We start from the raw sequence: 15,466 nt of genomic DNA on the forward strand, positions 1-15,466 counted from the left end.
TCTCGGTCAGCTCCACCACTCTGGACTGAGGAACGGAGATCTGACGCGCGCACACACACACACACACACACACACACAATAAGGCCACTATTTCTATCAGTCAAGAATAAGTACGAGTCCCGGGACTCACCTCCACGCCGTCCTCTCCCGTGTAGCCACACCTGGTCACCCTGCAGCCGGGCACACCAAAGATGGTGGCCAAGGCGGACGTCATAAAGGTCAGCTTGGCCAGGTCCTCTTTCACGCCCTCCTGCAGCACCCGACACATGGACGGCCCTGTCACACACACACACACACACACACACACACACACACACACACACACACACACACACACACACACACACACACACGAGGAAATAGTACAAGACTGTATTTGAGTACTTGATAGAATTATTAGTTCACCTTGCAGAGCGATCAAGGCTTCATCCAGGAACTCCAGATCAACATCACAGCCTGACGCCTTCAACTCTGAAAGTCTGGCCTGTACATAACACACACATTTAGTACACTCAAGTACACACACACTACACATTTTATACATGTACGGTACACATTTTAAACACATACAGTAAACATACTGTACACATACAGTACATACAGTAAACATTTAGTACACATACAGTACACATTTACTGGTAGTACACATACAGTACACATTTACCATTAGTACATATACAGTACACATTTACCGTTACGTTAGTACACATACAGTACACATTTACCATTAGTACAAATACAGTAAACATTTAATATAATTTACCAGTAGTACACATGCAGTACACTTTTAGTAAACATTTAGTACACATTCAATCCACAATTGGTACACATTTAGTACACGTTTAGTACAAATACAGTACACATACAGTACACAATTGGTACACATTCAGTACACATTCAGCATACATACAGTACACATTTACTGTTACCATAGGAATGGTAAATACAGTACATATTTACTGGTATTACATATACAGTACATTTACAAATAGTACACATACAGTACACATTCACCGTTAGTACACATTTACCATTAGTACACATACAGTACACATTTAATACAATTTACCACTAGTACACATGCAGTACACTTTTAGTAAACATTTAGTACACATTCAATCCACAATTGGTACACATTTAGTACACGTTTAGTACAAATACAGTACACATTTACCTGTAGTACACATACAGTACACAATTGGTACACATTTAGTACACGTACAGTACATATTTAGTACACATACATATCACCTATGGTACCCATTCAGTACAACTACAGTACGCAATCTGTACACAGAGTACCCATTTGGTACACATTCAGTATACAGTACACATGCAGTACATATTCACTGGTAGTACACATACAGTACAAATTTATCATTACCACAGGAATGGTAAATACAGTACATATTTACTGGTACTACACATTCAGTACACGTTTATCGTTAGTACACATATAGTACACATTAACCAGTAGTACACATGCAGTACACTTTTAGTAAACATTTAGTACACATTTGATACAAGTACAATACACATTTAGTACACACACAGACACACACACACAAAGGAAATGATTGGTACACTTTTACTGGTAGTACACATGCAGTACACATTTACCTGTAGTACACATACAGTACACACTTGGTATACATTTAGTACACGTACAGTACATATTTAGTACACATACGATTCACCTACCCATTCAGTACACATACAGTACGCAATCTGTACACAGAGTACACATACAGTACACATTCAGTATACAGTACACATGCAGTACACATTCACTGGTAGTACACATACAGTACAAATTTATCATTACCACAGGAATGGTCAATACAGTACATATTTACTGGTACTACACATACAGTACACGTTTACCGTTAGTACACATTAACCAGTAGTACACATGCAGTACACTTTTAGTAAACATTTAGTACACATTTGATACACAATTGGTACAAGTACAATACACATTTAGTATACACACACACAGGAAATAATTGGTACACTTTTACTGGTAGTACACATGCAGTACACATTTACCTGTAGTACACATACAGTACACACTTGGTATACATTTAGTACACGTACAGTACATATTTAGTACACATACGATTCACCTACCCATTCAGTACACATACAGTACGCAATCTGTACACAGAGTACACATACAGTACACAGTACACATGCAGTACATATTCTCTGGTAGTACACATACAGTACAAATTTATCATTACCACAGGAATGGTAAATACAGTACATATTTACTGGTACTACACATACAGTACACGTGTACCGTTAGTACACATACAGTACACATTTACCAGTAGTACACATGTAGTACACTTTTAGTAAACATTTAGTACACATTCGATACACAATTTTCTTGCCCTTATGTGGGTTCTTCAGAGGATGTCTTAGTGGTTTGTGCAGCCCTTTGAGACACTTGTGATTTAGGGCTATATAAATAAACATTGATTGATTGAATTGGTACAAGTACAGTACACATTTAGTACACACACAGGAAATAATTGGTACACATTTACTGGTAGTACACATGCAGTACACATTTACCTGTAGTACACATACAGTACACACTGGATACACATTTAGTACACGTACAGTACACATACAGTACACATTCAGTATAAATTTGGTACACATACAGTGCACATGCAGTACACATTTACCGTTACCACAGGAATGGTAAATACAGTACATATTTACTGGTATTACACATTCAGTACACATTTACTCTTAGTACAAATTCAATAATCAATTGGTACACATTTAGTACAAATACAGTACACATTTAGTACACACACAGTAAATAATTGGTACACATTTACTGGTAGTACACAGGCAGTACACATTTAGTACACGTACAGTACATACGATTCACCTATGGTAACCATTCATGTACGCCTACACTACGCAATCTGTACACAGAGTACACAGACAGTACACATTTGGTACACATACAGTACGTATTTACTGGTAGTACACATTTACCGTTACCACAGGAATGGTAAATACAGTACATATTTACTGGTATTACATATACAGTACACGTTTACCGTTAGTACACATACAGTACACATTTACCGGTAGTACACACGCAGTACACTTTTAGTAAACATTTAGTACATATTCAATCCACAATTGGTACACATTTAGTACACGTTTCGTACACACAGTAAATAATTGGTACACATTTACCTGTAGTACACGTACAGTACACAATTGGTACACATACAGTACATATTTAGCACACATTCTGTACACAAAGAGTACACATTTGCTGGTAGTACACATACAGTTCACATTTACCAGTAATACACATGCAGTACACATTATTACACAATTGGTACACATTTAGTACATATACAGTACACATTTAGTAGAAATGCAGTACACGTTTAGTAAACATTTAGTACACATACAGTACACATGCAGTATACTTTTAGTAAACATTTAATACACATTCAACACACATTTAGTACACTTTTAGTACGAATACAGTATACATTTAGTACACACACAGTAAATAATTGGTACACATTTACTGATAGTACAAATGCAGTACACATTTACCTGTAGTACACATACAGTACATATTTAATACACATACCGTACACAAACAGTACACATTTGCTGGTAGTACACATACAGTTCACATTTACCAGTAAGACACATGCAATATACATTTAGTACACATTATCAAACATTTGGTGCACATTTGGTGCATACACAGGACACATATAGTAGAAATACAGTACACATTTAGTAAACATTTAGCACACATTTACCAGTAGTACACATGCAGTACACTTTTAATAAACATTTAGTACACATTCAATACACAATTGGTACACGTTTAGTACGTATACAGTACACATTTAGTACACTGTAAAAAATTGGTACACATTTACTGGTAGTACAAATGCAGTACACATTTAGTACACTTAGAGTACATATTTAGTACACAGAGTACACATTAGCTTGTAGTACACATACAGTTTACATTTACCAGTAACACACATGCAGTACACATTTAGTACACGTTATCACACAATTGTTACACATTTAGTGCATATACAGTACACATTTAGTACACCTACAGTACACGTTTAGTACACATACAATACACAATTGGTACACATTTAGAACACGTACAGTACACATTTAATACACATACAGAAAACAAACAGTATACAAACAGTACACATTTACTGGTAGTACACATTTACCAGTAGTACGTATGCAGTACACATACGATACACAATTGTTACACATTTAGGATACATACAGCACACGTTGAGTACACATTTAGTACACATTAAATACACATTTGGTTCACATAGAGTACACGTAATGTTGGTGGTGGTAACAGTGCTATTTATGCTGACAGAGCAGTTTGTGTCTTTCCGTTATTTCAACATTGGGTGTGTCCCGACAACTTTTTCACCTCTGACACAATATCAACAGCGCAGCCTTGAGCATTGGCCGATACCAATATTGATCTGATACAATATCAACATACAATGGTAGGTAAGAAAAACACTAACCTATTTATTATTAACCTTCAAGAATGGACTTACGCTATCTTTAAAATGAAGTTGAGTAAAATTCATGTAGTTAAGGTCACAATGTATAAAATTGAATGAGGCGGACATGTTTGTTACTGTCTACCTTCTACAAACCCTGTTTCCATATGAGTTGGGAAATTGTGTTGGATGTAAATATAAACAGAATACAATAATTTACTAATCATTTTCAACCCATATTCAGTTGAATATGCTACAAAGACAACATATTTGATGTTCAAACTGATAAACACTTTTTTTTTTTGCAAATAGTCATTAACTTTAGAATTTGATGCCAGCAACACGTGACAAAGAAGTTGGGAAAGTTGGCAATAAATACTGATAAAGTTGAGGAATGCTCATCAAACACTTATTTGGAACATCACACAGGTGTCAAGGCTAATTGGGGACAGGTGGGTGCCATGATTGGGAATAAAAACAGCTTCCCAAAAAATGCTCAGTCTTTCACAAGAAAGGATGGCGCGAGGTACACCCCTTTGTCCACAACTGCGTGAGCAAATAGTCAAACAGTTTAAGAGCAACGTTTCTCAAAGTGCAATTGCAAGAAATTTAGGGATTTCAAAATCTATGGTCCATAATATCATGAAAAAGTTCAGAGAATCTGGAGAAATCACTCCACGTAAGCGGCATGGCCGGAAAAAAACATTGAATGACCGTGACCTTCGATCCCTCACTGTATCAAAAACCAACATCAATCTCTAAAGGATATCACCACAAGGGCTCAGGAACAGTTCAGAAAACCACTGTCACTAAATACAGTTTGTCGCTACATCTGTAAGTGCAAGTTAAAGTTCTACTATCCAAAGCGAAAGCCCTTTATCAACAACATCCAGAAACGCCGCCGGATTCTCTGTGCCCGAGATTATCTAAGATGGACTGATGCAAAGTGGAAAAGTGTTCTGTGGTCAGACGAGTCCACATTTCAAATTGTTTTTGGAAATATTCGACATCGTATCATCCGAACCAAAGGGGAAGCGAACCATCCAGACTGTTATCGACGCTAAGTTCAAAAACCAGCATCTGTGATGGTATGGGGGTGCATTAGTGCCCAAGGCATGGGTAACTTACACATCTGTGAAGGCAGCATTAATGCTGAAAGGTACATACAGGTTTTGCAACAACATATGCTGCCATATAAGCGCCGTCTTTTTCATGGACGCCCCTGCTTATTTCAGCGAGACAATGCCAAGCCACATTCAGCACGTGTTACAACAGCGTGGCTTTGTAAAAAATAAATAAAAAGAGTTCGGGTACTTTCCTGGCCCGCCTGCAGTCCAGACGTTTCTCACAAAGGGAAATGTGTGTTGCATTATGAAGCGTAAAATACTACAGCGTAGACCCCGGACTGTTATTCGACTGAAGCTCTACATAAAACAAGAATGGGAAAGAATTCCACTTTCAAAGCTTCAACAATTAGTTTCCACAGTTCCCAAACGTTTATTGAGTGTTGTTAAAAGAAAAGGTGATGTAACACAGTGTTGAACATGCCCTTTCCCAACTACTTTGGCACGTGTTGCAGCCATGAAATTCTAAGTTAATTATTATTTGCAAAAAAAAAAAAAAGTTTATGAGTTCGAACATCAAATATCTTGTCTTTGTAGTGCATTCAACTGAATATAGGTTGAAAAGGATTTGCAAATCATCCGGCTTCCTCCCACTTCCAAAGACATGCAACTGGGGATAGGTTGATTGGCAACACTAAAATTGGCCCTAGTGTGTGAATGTGAGTGTGAATGTTGTCTGTCTATCTGTGTTGGCCCTGCGATGAGGTGGCGACTTGTCCAGGGTGTACCCCGCCTTCCGCCCGATTGTAGCTGAGATAGGCGTCAGCGCCCCCCGCGACCCCGAACGGGAATAAGCGGCAGAAAAAGGATGGATGGATGTATTCCGTTTATATTTACATCTAACACAATTTCCCCAACTCATGGAAACGGGGTTTGTAATTTGCTTCTGCCGTGGGGACTTTGTATGTGTAAGCAATATATTAATTTCAATTTTTTCTTATTATGACAAATGTTTTACACTGCAATATTCTTCAGCTGAGCTTGTGCGCTTGTAAGCTTAGCTGTGGTGTAACTGCTAGCTCCTGGTAGCCTATAGCCTAGCATGTTTACCTTGTTAATGCTCAGTATGTGCGAGTCCTCACCTTCATATGAGCAGAGTCTTTGTCCGCACAGCCGGCGTTTGAGACCACGTAGAGGTAGTCCTGGTCCGTCTTGGTCACGATCAGGTCGTCAATGATGCCGCCCTTGTCATTGGTGAAGAGGGACAGCGTACCCTACAAGTGGGAGTAAATAAACATGTTGGTCCTGATGTGTTAACCCATAATAATAAAAATAATATTTTAATCAATTAATCGTTTATACCAAGCGTCTCCAAAGTGTGGCCGTGGGGGCCAGTTTTGGCCCATAGCTAGTTTTCCACTGGCCCTCGACTGACTTTTTAACAAGATGTAATTCCTACTATTTAAGTTATGGTATTAGTAGTGCTGTCAAAGGATTTATTGTATTAAATCAGATTAATTACACTTTTGAATTTGGATTAATCACTGGTATTAGTAGTGCTGTCATATAATTAATTTTATTAAATATTTTTAATCACACTTTTGAATTGGGATTAATCACAAGTATTAATAGTGCTGTCAAAAGGTGTATTTTATTACATCAGATTTAGCACATTTGAATTTGGATTAATCACAAGTATTAGTAGTGCTGTCAAATAATTAATTTTATCCATTACGTTTTAATCACACATTTGAATTTGGATTAATCATGATTAATCACAAGTATTTGTAGTGCTTTCAAATGATTTATTTGTTTAAATCAGATGAATCACACTTTTGAATTTGGATTAATCACAAGTATTAGTAGTACTGTCAAAGGATTTATTTTATTAAATCAGATGAATTACACTTTTGACTTTGGATTAATCACAAGTATTAGTAGTGCTGTCAAATAATTAATTTTATCCAATATGTTTAATCACACATTTGAATTTGGATTAATCACGATTAATCACAATTATTAGTAGTGCTGTCAAATGATTTATTTGAATAAATCAGATGAATCACACTTTTGATTTTGGATTAATCACAAGTATTAGTAGTGCTGTCAAATTATTTATTTGATTAATCAGATGAATCACACTTTTGAATTTGGATTAATCACAATTAATTACAAGTATTAGTAGTGCTGTCAAAGTATTTATTTTATTAAGTCAGATGAATTACACTTTTGAATTTTGATTAATCACAAGTATTAGTAGTGATGTCAAATCATTATTTTTTATTAAATCTGTTTAATCACACTTTTGAATTTGGATTAATCACAATTAATCACAAGTATTAGTAGTGCTGTCAAAAGATGTATTTTATTACATCAGATTAATCACTTGAATTTGGATTAATCATGATTAATCACAAATATTCGTAGTGCTTTCAAATGATTTATTTGATTAAATCAGATGAATCACACTTTTGAATTTGGATTAATCATGATTATTCACGAGTGCTGTCAAAGGATTTATTTTATTTAATCAGATGAATTACACTTGATTTTGGATTAATCACAAGCATTAGTAGTGCTGTCAAATAATTAATTTTATTAAATCTGTTTAATCACACTTTTGAATTTGGATTAATCATGATTAATCACAAGTGTTACTAGTGCTGTCAAAAGATTGATTTTATTTGATTTATTTTTATCATGCTCTGTTTGTGTTGTGTTTGCTCGTTTTTCTTGTTTTATCTTTTAACCTGCCTATTGTACAGCAGTTTGGCTACCCCTGTGGTAAATTATAAATGTGCTTTATAAACAAAGTTGATTTGATTTGATCAGATTAATCACAATTGTGAATTTGGATTAATCATGATGAATCACAAGTATTATTAGTAGTGCTGTCAAAGGACATTTTATTACATCATATTAATCACACTTTTGAAATATGAATTAATCAAGATTTATTACAAGTATTAATAATAATACTGTCAAAAGATGTATTTTATTAAATCAGATTAATCACACTGGATTTTGGATTAATCACAAGTACTTTTAGTAGTACTGTCAAAGGATTTATTTCATTAAATCAGATTAATCACACTTTTGAATTTAGATTAATCACGATTAATCCTATTTCTGGGGCTCTAGTTGCTGAGGTAGTTAAAAATCTCCTCAGCGGCAAAGACCCGGGGGTAGATGAGATCCGCCCAAAGTTCCTTAAGGCTCTGGATGCTGTGGGGCTGTCTTGGTAGACAAGACTCTGCAGCATCGCCTGGAAATCGGGGGCGGTACCTCTGGATTGGCAGACCGGGGTGGTGGTCCCTCTCTTTAAGAAGGGAGACCGCAGGGTGTCTTCCAACTATCGTGGGATCACACTCCTCAGCCTTCTCGGTAAGGTTTATTCAGGTGTACTGGAGAGGAGGATACGCTGGATAGTCGAACCTCGGATTCAGGAAGAACAGTGTGGTTTTCGTCCTGGTCGTGGAACTGTGGACCAGCTCTATACTCTCTGCAGGGTTCTTGAGGGTGCATGGGAGTTTGCCCAACCAGTCTACATGTGCTTTGTGGACTTGGAGAAGGCATTTGACCATGTCCCTCGGGAAGTCCTGTGGGGGGTGCTCAGAGAGTATGGGGTATAGGACTGTCTTATTGTGGCGGTCCGCTCCCTGTATGATCAGTGTCAGAGCTTGGTCCGCATTGCCGGCAGTAAGTCGGACACGTTTCCAGTGAGGGTTGGACTCCGCCAAGGCTGCCCTTTGTCACCGATTCTGTTCATAACTTTTATGGACAGAATTTCTAGGCGCAGTCAAGGCGTTGAGGGGTTCCGGTTTGGTGGCCGCAGGATTAGGTCTCAGCTTTTTCCAGATGATGTGGTCCTGATGGCTTCATCTGCCCGGGATCTTCAGCTCTCACTGGATCGGTTCTCAGCCGAGTGTGAAGCGACTGGAATGAGAATCAGCACCTCCAAGTCCGAGTCCATGGTTCTCGCCCGGAAAAGGGTGGAGTGCCATCTCCGTGTTTGGGGAGGAGACCCTGCCCCAAGTGGAGGAGTTCAAGTACCTAGGAGTCTTGTTCACGGGTGGGGGAAGAGTGGATCGTGAAATCGACAGGCGGATCGGTGTAAGTCTTCAGTAATGCGGACGTTGTACCGATTTGTTGACGTGAAGAAGGAGCTGAGCCGGAAGGCAAAGCTCTCAATTTACCGGTCAATCTACGTTCCCATCCTCACCTATGGTCATGAGCTTTGGGTCAAGATCACGGGTACAAGCGGCCAAAATGAGTTTCCTCCGCCGGGTGGCGGGTCTCTCCCTTAGAGATAGGGTGAGAAGCTCTGCCATCCGGGAGGAGCTCGAAGTAAAGCCGCTGCTCCTCCACACCAAGAGGAGCCAAATGAGTTGGTTCGGGCATCTGGTCAGGATGCCACCCGAACACCTCCCTAGGGCACATACAGGACATGTTGGGAAGACTATCTCTACCGGCTGGCCTGGGAACGCCTCGGGATCCCCCGGGAAGAACTGGACGAAGTGGCTGGGGAGAGGGAAGTCTGAGCATCCCTGATTAGGCTGCTGTCCCCGTAACCCGACCTCGGATGAGCGGAAGAAGATGGATGGATGGAAAATGGATTTATTTTGTTTCGTTTTTTTTTTGTACTTATTGTGTGCTGCTACTGTCCATAAAAACCTTTTTTATGACTAGTTTTTCAACTATTACTTTTCGCTCTAAAAAAAACAAGACAATTATTATTATAATTATTATCGTTGAATTAAAAATATAGTTTACATATTTAAATAAATAAATTTTATATTAATTTATAATTTATATATTTATTAAAAAGCATTACATGTTAAATAATATTTTTCAAATAATGTTAAAAATAATTAAAAAAATAAATAAACAATCATACCATATAACAATCTTTTCTGTTTATACAGTACCTGGTTGTCTTTAAGTTCCAAAACGTCGGCCACCACCAGAGACTCCATGAACTTGATCCGGTCCTTGCCGTGGACTTTGGTCTGTGGGAAATGCAATTAATTGCGTTGAGAAAAAACAAAAACAAAAACCGGAGTACATGTTTGCCTGCCAGATGTCGGCCATGTTGGCAGGCGTCGCTCACCTGCAGCATGTGGCTGACGTCAAAAATGGAGCAATGCTCTCTGGTGTGCGCGTGCGAGCTGACGTGACTGTCTTTGTACTGCACCGGCATGCTCCAGCCCGCAAACTCCACCATCTTTCCGCCGTGAGCCCTGTGGAAGTCAAAAAGGGCCGTGGTCTTCAGCGTGGTCTGGGGAGAAGCAAAACACCAAAATTTTCAGTCCCGCTGTTCTCCTTTTTTACCCAGTGGTTCTGCACGACCTTTAGCACCCAAACAAACTGCACGATATTTGGGTGTAGCTATATTGTAAACTATTTCACTCAGAATCACCACTAAGCAACTATGGGGGCATAGAAAGACATGTACTTTCCTCTGTTAACAGATACTACACTACCAAAACAAACTGCACAATATGAAACTGCCTTAAGTCGTCTGTAGGTGACATAGACAGGCCCCGCCCACATTTGGGTGTAGCTATCATGTAAATCAGGGGTGTCAAAAGTGCGGCCCGGGGGCCATTTGCGGCCTGCAAGTAATTTTTTAACGTCCCCACGGCACATTTTAAAAATACGATTGAAAAATGTTTTAAACGTAAAAAGTGATTTTAAGGAGAAACGGGTGAAATGTAACAAGAAAATGTTGCAATGTTTACTCCAATAACACAAAGCTGCCATGCAGGCTGTTTCTTTCTTTAAAAAATAATAATGAATCAAAATCAATGTCATTATGAATTATTGACCTATTCAAGGCTCCAATTATATCATGTTAAATTTTCCACTTTGAGATATTTTGGGGGGAAAATGTTGCATATTTTGTGTTTGCCATATAAAAAAACTGAGCTGTTGTTTTTAAAGGGCCTAAAATTAACAAACAAAAACCATAAACAACAATAACACTTATAATTGACGAATAAATCTGAAGTTGATCTCGAGATTATTGTGTTAAAAATAAACAGTAAAAAAATGTATAATTTATTTTTTAACACTTTAATGAGAAGGACCCTTTTGGATCTTTTTAATGGTTCAATTATTATATAATCTCAAATATTCCACTTAAAAAAATTATTGGGTGAAAATATTGCATATTTTGTGATTTTTCCATGAAAAAATTTTTTGGGGGTGACAAAAAGAGCATACAACTTAAATCTTTAAAATCATTATATTGACAGATAGACCTAATGTTGATCTATCCAACCATCGATCCATTTACTACCGCTTATTTCCTTTAGGGGTAACGGGGGGCGCTGGCGCCTATCTCAGCTACAATCGGGCGGAAGGCAGTGTACACCCTGGACAAGTCGCCACCTCATCGCAGGGCCAACTCAGATAGACAGACAACATTCACACTCACATTCACACACTAAAGTTGTATTGACAGATAGACCTAATGTTGATCTAGAGATTTAAAACTTTAATAATAATAAAAATAATAATACTGAATAATTACACATTGTTAATGTTTTTTTGACCAAAACCCTTTTGGCCCCTGGGATCAAGGCTGAGTGGAGGCCAAAACGTATATTTTTTATACATAAATTGTATTGTTTAAAAAAAAAAAAAAAACATTTTAAAACGGCACCCGCTTACTTTGATCTTTCAGTGTGCGGCCCTCAGTGGATAAACTTTGGACCCCCCTGATGTAAACTATTTAAAGGGGAACATTATCACCAGACCTATGTAAGCGTCAATATATACCTTGATGTTGCGGAAAAAAAGACCATATATTTTTTCGACTGATTTACGAACTCTAAATGGGTGAATTTTGGCAAATTAAACGCCTTTCTATTTATTGCTCTCGGAGCGATGACGTCAGAACGTGACGTCACCTAGGTAATAAAGCCGCCATTTTCTCAAATACATTACAAACACCGGGTCTCAGCTCTGTTATTTTCCGTTTTTTTGACTATTTTCTGGAACCTTGGAGACATCATGCCTCGTCGGTGTGTTGTCGGAGGGTGTAACAACACGATCAGGGAGGAATTCAAGTTGCACCACTGGCCCAAAGATGGGAAAGTGGCAAGAAATTGGACGAAATGTGTTCAAAATACGAGGGTGTGGGGAAAGCCGACAAAATGGTCAGTCGTTTGTTCCGCACACTTTAAGTGAAGTGAATTATATTTATATAGCGCTTTTCTCTAGTGACTCAAAGTGCTTTACATAGTGAAACCCAATATCTAAGTTACATTTAAACCAGTGTGGGTGGCACTGGGAGCGGGTGGGTAAAGTGTCTTGCCCAAGGACACAACGGCAGTGACTAGGATGGCGGAAGCGGGAATTGAACCTGCAACCCTCAAGTTGCTGGCACGGCCACTCTACCAACCGACCTATGCCGCCCCAGAACAAATACCCAGAAGCCCTTGCAGCACTAACTCTTCCGGGATGCTAAAATATACACCCCCCGCTACCGCTTACCCCCACCCCCCACCTCAACCCTGCCCCACCCAACCCCGCCCACCTCAACCTTCTCATACTCTCAGGGAGAGCATGTCTCAAATTCAAAGCTGCTGTTTTGAGGCATGTTAAAAATAATAATGCACTTTGTGACTTCAATAATAACTATGGCAGTGGCATGTTGGCATTTTTTTCCATAACTTGAGTTGATTTATTTTGGAAAACCTTGTTACATTGTTTAATGCATCCATCGGGGCATCACAACAAAATTAGGCATAATAAATAATGTGTTAATTCCACGACTGTATATATCAGTATCGGTTGATTTACCGACGAAAGCTGTGCTACTACAGAGGTGGTAAGATTGTGTGGATATCCTGCGACACTCAAAGCAGATGCATTTCCAACGATAAAGTCAAAGAAATCTGCCGCATTTTACCGGCGATGCTAAGGCAGACATGGCACAGAGATGTATGGATATCCTGCAGATGCATTTCCAACGATAAAGTCAACGAAATCACAAAGGTGAGTTTTGTTGATATTATTGACTTATGTGCTACTCAGACATATTTGGTCGCGGCATGACTGCCAACTAATCGATGCTAACATGCTATTTACGCAAGCTGTATGTACATTTGAAACTATATTTGCATCCAGCGTTTCCCTCCACCCACATTTAATGCCAAACAAACACTTACCAATCGACGGATTTAAGTTGATCCAGTGTCACAAGATGCGAAACTTCCGAACGTATGGTCTGCACATTTTACCGCCGATGCTAAGGCAGACATGGCCGAATAGCGTCAATAGCTATTCGCTCAATAGCTTCAGTTTCTTCTTCAATTTCGTTTTCGCTATCTGCCTCCATACTCCAACCATCCGTTTCAATACATGCGTAATCTGTTGAATCACTTAAAACGCTGAAATCCGATTCTGAATCCGAGCTAATGACGCTATATCTTGCTGTGCTATCCGCCATTGTTTGTTTGTATTGGCATCACTTGATGGTGTCACAGGAAAATGGACGGTGGCTTCACAGATAGCGAAAATCAGGCACTTTAAAGCTTTTTTTAGGGATATTCCGGGATGGGTGAAATTTTGAAAAAAACTTCGAAAATAATATAAGCCACTGGGAACTGATTTTTATTGGTTTTAATCCTTCTGAAATTAATACTACACCGCCAAAACAAACTACACAATATGAAATTGCCTTCAGTTGTCCGTAGGTGACATCGACATGCCCAATGCAGGCCCCGCCCACATTTGGGTGTAAATATCATGTCCACTACTTAACTCAAAGAGTCACTCCAAAACAACTATGGGCGCAAAGATTTTAATTTTCCTGAAGGAACTCTCCTGAAGGAATAAATAAAGTACCATCTATCTATCTAGAGAGACATGTACTTTCCCCTGTTAACAGATACACATTTTGGAGCATAAAATGGACGTTGTAAAGCTCACTGAACCTGTGGAAAGTCTATTTTGTAAAGCAAAGATTGTCTTATCAGAGCCGCGGTGCATGATGGGATGCTGTAGATTTGCACTTAATTTCCAGTTTTTTTCCCCTTTGTCAGCAGTTTTTAGCACTTAGCGAAGTCTCGCTGTGAGATAAAAAAGGCTGCTATCTGTGCGGCTTAATGATTGAGCACCGTTGTGTTTACGAGGGGCAGAGTTGAAATGGTTATTAATTATTACACTCGCTTGCATTCTGATGAAATCGTGCGGAACCAAGATGGCAACCGACTGGCACAGATGCTCATTATGTCTGCATGAAGGCACACGTGCCCTGCTTCACTCTGTGGATTTACTGTCTAAACATTAATATTTGTTTTTATTATTTCACTTATTCATTATTTTTGATCCAATATATTATTGGATTCAGTAGACATATCAATGCATTCTATTTCTATTATCATCAGTATTAAGTAAATGATGTACCTCCATGGTTCTTTGAGAGGCAACACTTAAAACACAGAAATATAAATATATATATATATATATATACATATATACACACACATACATACACATATATGTATATACATCTATTTAAAAAAAAAAACACATATACATATATACATATATATATATATATATATATATATATATATATATATATACGTATATACGTATATATATATATATATATATATATATATATATATATATACATATATATACATATATATACATATATATACATATATATACATATATATACATATATATACATATATACATATATACATATATATACATATATACATATATATATATATATATATATATATATATATATATATATATATATATATATATATACATACATATATATACATATACATATACATATATATATATATACATACA

General features: G+C 37.9%; 1 protein-coding gene across 1 annotated transcript in view; it reads right to left on the reverse strand.

Moving 5' to 3' along the window:
• amt (aminomethyltransferase) overlaps positions 1-15,466 on the reverse strand; it is a 29,855-nt gene that overhangs the window by 6,026 nt on the left and 8,363 nt on the right. The window contains exons 2-7 of the mRNA XM_061889370.1: positions 10,728-10,895; positions 10,546-10,626; positions 6,760-6,891; positions 406-484; positions 131-276; positions 1-40 (exon numbers count right to left, since the gene is read on the reverse strand). The exon at positions 1-40 is cut by the window's left edge and continues 141 nt beyond it. Of these exons, the coding sequence (XP_061745354.1) occupies positions 1-40; positions 131-276; positions 406-484; positions 6,760-6,891; positions 10,546-10,626; positions 10,728-10,895 (646 nt within the window). The remainder of the gene's footprint in view (positions 41-130; positions 277-405; positions 485-6,759; positions 6,892-10,545; positions 10,627-10,727; positions 10,896-15,466) is intronic.

The sequence above is a fragment of the Nerophis ophidion genome, linkage group LG27 (assembly GCF_033978795.1).
Source record: "Nerophis ophidion isolate RoL-2023_Sa linkage group LG27, RoL_Noph_v1.0, whole genome shotgun sequence".
Classification (NCBI taxonomy): domain Eukaryota; kingdom Metazoa; phylum Chordata; class Actinopteri; order Syngnathiformes; family Syngnathidae; genus Nerophis; species Nerophis ophidion.